Source organism: Electrophorus electricus, chromosome 7 (assembly GCF_041902795.1).
Source record: "Electrophorus electricus isolate QZ-2024a chromosome 7, ASM4190279v1, whole genome shotgun sequence".
NCBI classification, from domain to species: Eukaryota; Metazoa; Chordata; class Actinopteri; order Gymnotiformes; family Gymnotidae; genus Electrophorus; species Electrophorus electricus.
Genome location: NC_137503.1, coordinates 14,397,905 through 14,408,574, shown reverse-complemented (window position 1 = coordinate 14,408,574; position 10,670 = coordinate 14,397,905). Strand labels below are relative to the sequence as shown.

Here is a 10,670-nt window from a genome sequence, read left to right as displayed (position 1 = left end):
CGCAGTGTCTACTGAGTTATAACTAAGATGCAACAGAAAACTTCGACTAACGCTGTGCTTCGCATTTACCTGCAAGTAGGAAATAAAACATTTCTCATTCCTCATAAGATTTGGTTCGCCGAACTTACGGAGCATTTTTGGCTGTGCCATCAGTCGAAAATAATTTATGGCAGAATCTACCGAGGCACGTGTCAGATTGTCGTTAAAAATAAAAAATTGTAAAATGGTTTTGCACTGCAAACAGAAATTATCTAAATGTTGAGCTGCCTTGAGGTCTTGTATTGCGCCCCGAATTGTTGGACAAAGTATTTTCCGTAATACTGTTGGCTCCCTTCCATACAAACTGATCAGGCGCTCAAATTAGGCATCATACGCTTCACACAAAATATTCATAGACAGTTTTAATTGTCTCCTGTGATTTGTTATCCTGGAACTTGCCTGTGTGTGACAAATGAATACTGGACATCGTAATTATTGCTGCCTGTTACTAGCCACAGTAGTCTGCTGTTAGGAATTATGCTTTTAAACATAAAGCCGTACTATTCAGAGGGAGAGCAACGCGTGGGCGTCGCCCAAAGCGAGTGCGCGATGAGAAAGACAGATGGCGAGGTTTCCTTGTCACTGAAGACTCGCGTGTCATCGGGCCACGATCGCCGGATTGTGCTGTTGCTGTAGATAAACTCTCTGCGACCGTATCGCAATTATCTCGCGTTTATGTTTTGAATGTGGCTTCTGATTTTACGATCACTAATTGTTTCATTGTGATATTTAAATGGGTGTTACTTTTAAGGTAAGTCTCCGCCCAGGGGGAGTAACGCACTTGGGGACAACCGCGCAGCATCCACCTGCCAACATACTTCCCTAGGCAGTGGACCTCGAGAGAGCTGCGCCTTTCTCTGTTGCAAATGAAACGAACTGCGCTACATCGCGTTTTGTGCATACTTCGTTTAAATCTTTGGATTTCACCCGCAACTGGCAGCGAGAGTAAAAGTGTTTGGGTGTAGGAGAGAGCGACTTTGCGGACGCGTACTGCCTGTGACGGACACCTTACTTTTGACTGGAAAACAGGGTGCGTTCCAAGGGAATATTGATCATTGGATTCTAAATGGTTTTAATATTTGGATAAACTTCGGATAATTTTCAGGTGAATTCCGATGTTATTCAATGCTGTCTGGAACTACGTAGAGCAGAGAATGGAATATCTTATAAATGTTACAGTGGTCTGTTTTAGAATTGTGCTCACTATACGGGGGATATTTTATCATCACATACTTGTTTCTTTAAACAATATACAAGTTATTATTCCAAAAAGGCACCTCCGAACTTAGTGACTAAACGTGCAGATGCTAGACGATGGTGGAGTTTGTCATTTGGATTTTCTATAGGCTGTTTATTTTAAGAAGATCAGTGATTATGCGTTCGCTGCAGCGCATCAGTCGTAGAACATCAAGAATGTGTCGGCTATGGAAGCGTGTTCTACATATCGAAAGCACGCAAAAACTTAATCTCGAGGTATTATACGTGGCCAGCCTTGGTAAACACACTGGCAACAACTACTACAAAATATTGCTAAGCACTCCAAGGACGATCTTACAAGAGGCCACTGAAATTCAGTTACCGTTGCGCATCAATTATGGGTGCGCAAATACAGGTCCCGTGGTGTCTTAGGCTGTATGGGTCAGGGATTTGCGTGTCTGCTGTGGCTCTTGCAACGGCGTAAGAATTTATACCGGGTTGAGCAAAAGATTGAATAAACTTTAGTCCAAAGAAGGTGGATAATTAAAGTTTTCATGAAGTCATTCAGCCTGTTTAATTGTTCCGTCCTTTTTTCTCTATGTAGGGTTGTTCCTGCACTCCCGTGTGCGCTTGGACAGAATGACCATGCAGAGGACGAGGAGTTTGCTGTTAGGGACCTTTCTGGTCTTTCTGTCATCAGACGTTTCAGTCCGATGCAACCCTCCTTCCTCTCTCACGCCTCTATCCGCTCCCCGCGTTTACCTGTCCTTCAAAGGTAAGAAATACCCGTCGCTTACCACAGATCCGCTCAGATTCCTCTATCTTTGGGCGATTTTGATTTATGACTTTCTCATACTGGAAGTTGTTGAGATGGTTTTGGCCTCTGAGTATGCCGCCAGACTCAGTGGTTTCCTGTTCATATCTGTGGTATGATCCCATAGTATAGACTTGCCTTCTGGCAAACGACGAGACGGGTTGAAACACAGGCCTACGTTATTAGCCCTCTTTTCAGGCCCCACTACTACTGAATCTTACTTAACATGGTTCTGTCTGGAAAACGCCGCACACGTGTGCAGGCTATACGTTCCGTAGCACTAACATTATGGTTAGGCTCCATTTCCAAGGCTGGTATTTCTGTGTTTCGAGACTTCCACTCTAATGGTGTTTAGAATTATTTGGGTTGGGGTAAAGTGCTGAGTTTACCTGTCTGTTACAGCTTTCCGAGCTAATAAAAAATGTTCAGGCTGCTGCCCCGACTTTTGCTCATGCTGAAGAACGGCTCATTTAACAGAACTTATTTAATTGTATTTTTAACACGACGTTTGGAGGAGTGGTCAGACTTTTTTTATTTTATTTTATTTTATTTATTTATTTATTTATTTATTTATTTGGTATTTGCGCTTTATGTTGTGACTCTCATAGGCTTCTTCTTATAGACACTTTTTAAGTACAATATAACTTGATTGATCTTAATTTAGATTCATGAAGGCTCCAATATTACTAGATGCTATTAAAGGTTCTGCAGTCCCAGCACAAAGGAAAGCATAAAGGAAATTTCAAATAAAATGAAATCACAGAAATTGTTGATCAGCTGTTAAAACAGGTCAACATGGAGCATTCACTTCAAACGACATTAGAGCTACAAGCCTTTTCTGTTGAATATAGTCTTTTCTAGCTGTGGTAAAAAGCAGATCCTGTATGGAAGTTGTTCTCTCTGTAAGCTTGATGAAATGCATTCAAAATCAAGCAGCTGCCATAACAGGCCACGTGCAACGTTCACTTCAAAAGGCATTAGAGCTGTTAGTCTTTTTTATTGCTTTTCAGTCTGGTAATGGCTAACATTCTTCTATTATTGGCCTTAGGTTGTTTTTCAGGCTTTCTATGTCATATTCCTGCTTATTCAGTTCTGCTTAATTTGTCAGTCAACACAGAAAGTGAAGGTATAGACCATTTAACCAATTTGTGTGCCAAAATACACACAGAAGGACCCACTACTTACATATTCACAAGGGGCAATTCAGCTTGGCTTTGGTGATGATGACTTTCTTGCATAAGATGTCTGGAGATTTTCACTGAATTGTACTGTTACAAAAGGAGGCAGATCTAAATGATTGCTGATATGAGAGAGTCAGAGGGCTTCTTGTAAGGTATGGTTTTTAGTGCTGTCTGGCTTACCAGTCTCACTGAAAGATGTCTGAAAAACATTAAGAAACCATCAGATAAAAGTGTGTGTGTGTGTGTGTGTGTGTGTGTGTGTGTGTGTGTATATATATATAATATATTATACACACGCACGCACACACACTTTCATCTGTATATAGCGATATTTTCATATATATAGTGATAGAGAGAGAGAGAGGGTCAGACATTTTTTTCTTGGCTGCTATTTTGCATTCATTCATTTATTTTTATGTAAGCAAACACCAATTACAATTATTATTCCAGTTTAGCCAAAAAAGGACCTATCTTCTTTAGTGTTCTTATCTTCTTTAGTGTTCTGAAGTGTTGCGGTCATAGCTGTAGTTAATCTAGACTCTATAACACTTCCTGATCACTCTTTTACACGAGTGTAGGGCAGTTGTGGTGTGTTTGGCTGTAAGTCATTGTTTGCTATGAAGTCCCGAGCAGCTACCAGACCTTGTGTGAAACAATCAACAGACATGTTATTAGTCGTTGCATGAGAATTTTTATTTGATTTAAAGAGTTGAAGCTGAATCAGGGCTTCCATTAAGAAAATAACAGAATAGGACACAAGGGGTTTTTAATTGATTATGTTTAAGATTCCTCAGCTATTAAAGTGTAAAACACACAGACAAACATGCATGTCTCATACTGGCATGCATTCACCTCGATCTTCTGCTCATACGTACGCTATCATGCACCATCATGTGCAAACACACACACACGTTTGTGTGTGTGTGTGTGTGTGTGTGTGTGTGTGTGTGTGTGTGTGTGTGTGGAGGGGGAAGCTCTTTGCCAGGCCGAGTCAGTTTTCAGATCCGGGGGAGGACTTGGCTGTTGCTGGTGGTGTCGGCGAGTTAAGAGGGTGGAGATACCGATGTCTTAGTTGGCCCCTTCAACATTCCCATGTGTCTCAGCCAGGGGCACATCCCTGAAAGCCAAGATAAATCCTGTGTGGAGCTCAAGGTCTAGTACTCCTATTAGGGATGATGAGTTATTATGGGGGTCTCTCATGCAGCTCCTGTTCAGTGTGCGCACGTGCCATCACTTGGAGTTTTTAATTTCATGTATGTCCTTGTATAGTTTGTGTTGGTTTATTTTGCTGTCTATTTTCCTTTCCTCTTGTCCCTGCTTCTCTAGGCATTCTCTCTCTCTCTCTCTCTCCCTCTGACTCTCTCTCCCTTTCTGTCTGTCTCTGTCTGTTCTATCACTCTCCACTCCTTTGTCCCACAAACCCTCTTTTCTGCGTCTCTGAAAGTCTGGAGATTTCCATGCTAAAAGGCAGCCCGGAGGACTTTCTTGGAACTGTGAGCTCCGTTCGTCCTTCGGGAGTCCGTGAGCCTCAACGTAAGAGCAAGCTTTTGACACAGCAGTGGATTAATGGACATGTTTCTGCATATCATGTCCCTGTTCTGTGCTTAGGAAAACACCCAAGGCAGATTCAAGAACGTGGTGAAAGGAATGATCCGTGCGTGCGTCTGTGCCTGTGAGAGTGCACGCGTGTGTTTCAAGCAGCGCTTACACACGTTGTTTTAATTAGAATTCCATCATCAAAATCTCGGGGTGGCAGCCGACTTCCAGTTCTTTTCTGAAGCAGGTTCCCGGGGCGGATGGATTCCTGGGGTGGGCAGCGCTGAGATTCTCGCAGACGAGCCCTGCCATAGCCATGGCAGCATGTAGCTTAGCGTCATTAAAGCCTCATTCGCCGCACATGCTTTCATAAGCACTCTTCTGCCTGGATTCTCCAGTTTGAGCTCTTAATGTGCCGAGCAGTCTGAGCCTGCTCAAGTGTTCTGGCTCAGCATGAAGGCCCCTTTTGTTCCTTTAAGGTGTGGGATTGTTGAGGCAGGCGTGGTGCAGGGGTGTGAGAGAAGACTCCGTCATACACGGGCCCGCCAGGAAAGGAGGTGTGGTCACAGACACCACATGTCACACAGCCATGTCCAGACACACAAGAGAGGACCTGAATGTGTGTTTCGACCAGAACACTTTAGGAGTGTTTTTAGTGTTAACATGTGGGTACCGTTGAGCTTTGTGTTCATGTTTCTGTGTGTGTGTGTGTGTGTGTGTGTGTGTGTGTGTGTGTGTGTGAGAGAGAGCGTGAGTGATCCCACTGACATATGGTGCAGGCAGATAAGGCCTGATTATAGATTTATAGATTCCTGTCAGAACCAACTTATCATTAGGGCCTGGGGAAATGAAATGCTATGGCTGAAGGGTTATTAGGGACAGATTTAAGACTTGTTAGTCTGTGTCCAACCATGTGAACTTGTATGGTGGCTTTTTGATTTCAAGGCCCATATAATATCAAAAATTATTCTGGGTTTTAATGTGCTGCTTTCTATTGTCAGTGCAGTAAGGCTTGCGGGTCTCTCAGCAGACTGAATGAATGATTTAGTGTCCCACAGCAGTATAGAGCCTTAATAGGCTTAGGTAGCATCCACCACCTGTGGTTTACATCTGTGACTCCATCAGGGCCCTGTGTCTGTCTGTCTGTCTGTCTGTCTGTCTGTGTGTGTGTGTGTGTGTGTGTTTGCGCGCGTGCATTTATGGGTGTGTGTGGGTATGTCTATGCGCATGCATGTGTATTTGAAATTGGTGTCCACAGTTTACATCCGTGACCCCATCAGGTCACTGTGTCTGTGTTTAAATTGGGGGCCACCTATTTATCGGCCCAGACGAGCCCTAATTAAAGCCTGTATGGCAGGAGCTGGGATTCTGACCCCCCCACAACCAGGTCACTGTCAGTGTTAATTGCCCTTGCTGTGTGGGATCCAATTTGTGCACAACGACTCAATTCCAAAATGCTTAGTGTGTCTTCTCCCCCCCTTTTCCTGTGTGGGTTTTTCAGTGAAGCACCTGGAGCCATAATTGGTCCTGGCCTGAGAAAGCCTGAAACATGGAAAATTAGCTATCCAGGCACTCCCTTGCGCAATTAACTGAGACAGAATCAAAACATTATTTAGAAATTTCATCCTCTGCTTCTCCCTCTTCTCAGTGTCTGCTTGGAACACATTGGACAGGAGGTTCAAGGTGGCAGTGGCTGTGTCCTTCACACATTCACCTCTCCAATTATCCTAATTTGTCATATATTAAAATGCTTTTGGGCATAATTCACTTCTCTGTTTGTTCTGAGCAGCCATAGAGACTGAAATGCATACCTGAGGGTGGTGGTTGCTGGTTCTGTCTCTTAAACTAATAGAAGTGTTTTGCTGCATTCCTGCTATCTTCTCTTAATTGGCCTGTTGTAATGGTTATTTTTATGGAAATTGATTTGGCCCTAAGGTTGCGTTTGCTCCTAGTTGAAGGAGGAAGATAAAGAAGAAATAGTTTCAAGGCGTTTTGAGTGCGTTAATGATGATGGAATGGTGGGTTTACCTTGGGAGAGAGGGTGTGTGTTGTGCGTGTATGCGTGCAGGTGTGTGCATATGTGTGTGCATGCATGCATCTTTCTGCAGGCCACCCTATCTCTACCTGTCCCTCTGTCTCAGTTGCTGTCTGGCTCTCCGAAAAAGATCTGTATGATCCTATGGAAGCCTTTTGCTATACCCTCTAGAACCATTTTGCATTTGAACCGCACGTATTTGTCTCCAAGTGACATCGTGATTGCCCATTATTAAGCTCCACTTACAAGCCCAGTTGCATTCTTGCTTTGTAGCTGCAACCACAGAAATGTGACTGAGCGATATTAATAACCATGGGAGTTGGGAGGCATCTCTGCACATTTTTCAGGGGTCGTACCCTGGGCTGCACTCTAATGGAGCTCTTGGCAGCATAATAAACTTAGCCTGCTGACCCTACTAGAGTCTCCCTCCATACGAATCACTTAAGTTGTATGTGAGTGGGGGGCAGGGGTGGATGGGGGAGGAGTCTGATCTGCTCATTTTTCTTATGTTATTCAGTCAGATTTTACTTTAAGGTCCTTATAATCTAACTTGGGATTTTTCATCTTCATGATCAAATTTGCGGTGTGTGTGTGTGTGTGTGTGTGTATGTATGAATTTGTTCTTGTGTTGTGTGTGAGTGTGCGTGTGCGTTCATGCATGTGTGTGCAAGTACAGGCGCATGTGTGTGTGCGTGTCTGCATCAAATCCTTTCATTGTGTTGCATGTTTCAAGGCGGTGGTGCATCTAAGGATCCTGTGTTGCTTTGCTGGATCTGAGCTGTCACCGTGTGAGCGCTCCATAGAGGGAGAGTGAAGGTGACAGCAGCACAGCTAAATATAGAGACCCTACTGTCTCACACCCCCCTTTCCTTTCTCTCTCTTGCTCTCTCCATCTCCCTGTCTGTCTCTGTCTCTTCATTTCTTTTTGCTTTTTTACCATCTCATTCTCTCCGTTTCTGTCTTTCTCAGTGGTCTTCTTGGTTTTCATCATCTTATCCATTAAAGTGCTTTTTGCTCCCTTTCCTCTGTTTTTATCCATCCACTTCCTGCCAATATATATTCCACACACTCCTGACATGTTTACCCTCTTAGCATTTGGGGGCATCCACTTGGGAGGAGAAAGACATCTAAACTCCCTAGATGAGTCTCTGTGTGTGTGGGTGTGTGGGTGGGTGGGTGTGGCTTTGTAATGTGCCGGTTGCTGTATTTGAGCCAGAGGACCAAGAACTTCATCACCTGAGAGAAGATGGGGTCCATTCCAGGCAAAAACGATTCTCTATTGTCTGGCGCTTCAACGCAAAGGCCTTGTGGGCAGACAGTGTGAAGTTTGTGTGGTTGGACTTGTCTGTGACAGAAGGTTTACCAGCACTAAGCAGAGACTCTTCCTGTCTGTAGACCCACGCAGACATTTGCTTTCACTGCTCATCTTTGTCTGTTGCATATGGAGCGTCTTGAACTTGAACATATTTCACATATATGACCACAATATGAACATACTTACATTCTTGCCCTTCAGCATATGATGTCATATTTTTACACAATGTCTTATTACCTTATGAATCTTATTATGCATTTGAGCCATGATAACAAAATGTCATTACAATCTTAACTTTAACACTGAGGACCAGAAAAATATTATTTTTAAAGTTTATTTAAAAGGAATACAGTTGAGTAAGAATCATGAATGAGTGTTAGCAAAATGTGTTTATTTCGGATAGAACAAGGATAATTTGGTCTTCTCCATTGACTACACACACACTCAGGATCTTGAATGCACGATGTTTAAATTCCCATCTTTTGCTGTCACCATCCATCAGTTCTCACATTTGCTTGGTTCATCACTCTCCCACATGCTTTGTGTCTGCAGTGTGCTTGCCAGTGCTTCGTAAAGCAAAGTTATCAGCACCAGACAAATGCTTGCATTAGTTTCTGCTGTCTTGCTGCATATCTGGACTGTGACGTGAATGCTGGGGCATGTGAAAATGATGGAACCCTTGTTCTTCTGGTTTTCCTCATGGTAAGACAGCTGCCTCAGAATTTTGGGTGAAGGTTTTTTTTTTCTTCCCAGTCTTCTTCATGCAATGATGGATGCAATGCTCTGCATGTGTGAAAAGCAAAGGCTGAATGCGCCTGTGTGCGCACGCGTGTGTTAACTGTATCGGCCTGCATGCCCATCTGCTTTGTGCAGAAAAGCACACACAATGTGCGTATGAGTGTATGTGTGTGTGCTAAAAGATTGATGGCTCTATCATGTTTACAGTGTTTTACATCCAGATGGAATTGCATTAGACAGAGTGAAAACAGCCCAGTGTTTCTTTTACTTTCTGTATTAGCTAGGAATCATAATTACTTGAACCCTCCACATTTATCATCCAGCCACTGGTCTCATTCCCACAGTCAAAGATCCGATGATGGTGCATATGTTTATCTACATCCTAACTTGTTTAATGCCACTAGGATAAAGTTTCCTGGGCTCCCTTAAATTTGTGTCAACAGTGTGAAATGTCTCCCCTTCACCTGCCATAGCCTTTCAATGGCAGTAGACACCTATAAGAAGTGTGATGTCCAGCATGGTGCAATTCACTCACATTCACACTTATTTGTAAACTGAGATCACAAAAAGCATTGTTACAGAGCAGTTTCCATAGAGGTCCCAGGACTAAACCCTTGTGCCTAAGCTCTAGAGGCCTTTGTGTTGTCAGAGGAGTAGTTGGTTTACGCTCAGGAATCATTATTGAAATGCTTTTCATCTCAGTCTGTAGGATAGAGGGTTTTGGGGTGGGGGATTGGTAGTTGTCATTAAAATGCAAGAAAAACTGTGATTAATTGTTTAGAACCATTGGGGGACTTGGGGTTGTGCTGGAATATTCAGTATAAGTGTGTGTGTGTGTGTGTGTGTGTGTGTTTGAGTGTTCATTTTCTGCACATTGGATTACATAATTTGTCTTCTGAATAATTTCACTTGAGATTTGTCCGTTTCCCTTGAAATTCACTTTTTAACAGATCTTACCTGCTACTTGTTGGGCGTATGCTTTCTATTAGCCAAATGGGTGTTTATATATGTCAGAAAAATGTACTTAATCTAGCAACCATTTTATATATGTCAGTAAAATGTACTTACTCTAGCAGCCATGGAATTGTCTACACACATCTTTAGCCATTATCTCAAACTTCAAGCGAATAATACGCACACTCCTTCTCCCCAGGGGTCCTCCAGTTGTGGCAGGGGTGTAGGAGTCTCGGCAGCGCTCTCCGCAGACAGGGCCTTGACCTCTGGGTGGAGACTGGGGGATGGTGGGGCAGAAGGGCGACTCTCCGCGTGTGCTGTTTTTGGCCGCCGCCATTTATCACCATCTGTCAGTCAACACGGGATGCTGTTACCCAGGCGGTGCAGAGCCTCGGCCAATGACCCGTGCCGACATACCAAAAACATTATGACAGGAGGGAGACAGAAAGGGAGATGACCAATCAGGGAGCTGGGGCTGGGACAGCAAAGTGTGTGGAACACTGCAGGGGGTAAAGGGTATTAAAAGGAAAAACCTGTCCATGTGTCCATCAGGACGATGTTCAATTGAAGAATGGGGGTGGTGGAAGTTGTGCAACAGAGGTGGAGATGTTGAAATACGTAAACAACTATTTTTTAGGTTTGATTGTAATGTAAATGATATGTTATCACTGTAATGATGAGGTGAACAGTGGAATAATTGGTGATCTTGAAAGTAGCCAGTAATGAGGAATTGCTGAGTTCTGGGAGAGATGGACTCTTCTAATCAGAGCCCTCGTCCTGACCTTGTGTTGGACCACAGAAAGTGTCACAGTGAGAGTGTGGTAAGTGTCACAGACAGACATTGTTTGGATAAACTTTGTA

General features: G+C 43.5%; 1 protein-coding gene across 6 annotated transcripts in view; it reads left to right on the top strand.

Moving 5' to 3' along the window:
• Positions 1–635: 635 nt before the first annotated feature.
• sema3fa (sema domain, immunoglobulin domain (Ig), short basic domain, secreted, (semaphorin) 3Fa) overlaps positions 636–10,670 on the top strand; it is a 35,138-nt gene continuing 25,103 nt past the window's right edge. For 2 of the 6 annotated variants that reach the window (XM_081717575.1, XM_081717573.1), the window contains exons 1-3: positions 636–1,144; positions 1,841–2,011; positions 4,558–4,764. In XM_081717575.1, coding sequence (XP_081573701.1) covers positions 1,876–2,011; positions 4,558–4,764 — 343 coding nt within the window. In that variant the 5' untranslated portion in view covers positions 636–1,144; positions 1,841–1,875. Of the gene's footprint in view, positions 1,145–1,840; positions 2,012–4,557; positions 4,765–10,670 lie in introns of those variants that run through there. The other 4 variants (XM_081717574.1, XM_035524567.2, XM_081717577.1 and 1 more) reach the window with 4 other exon arrangements.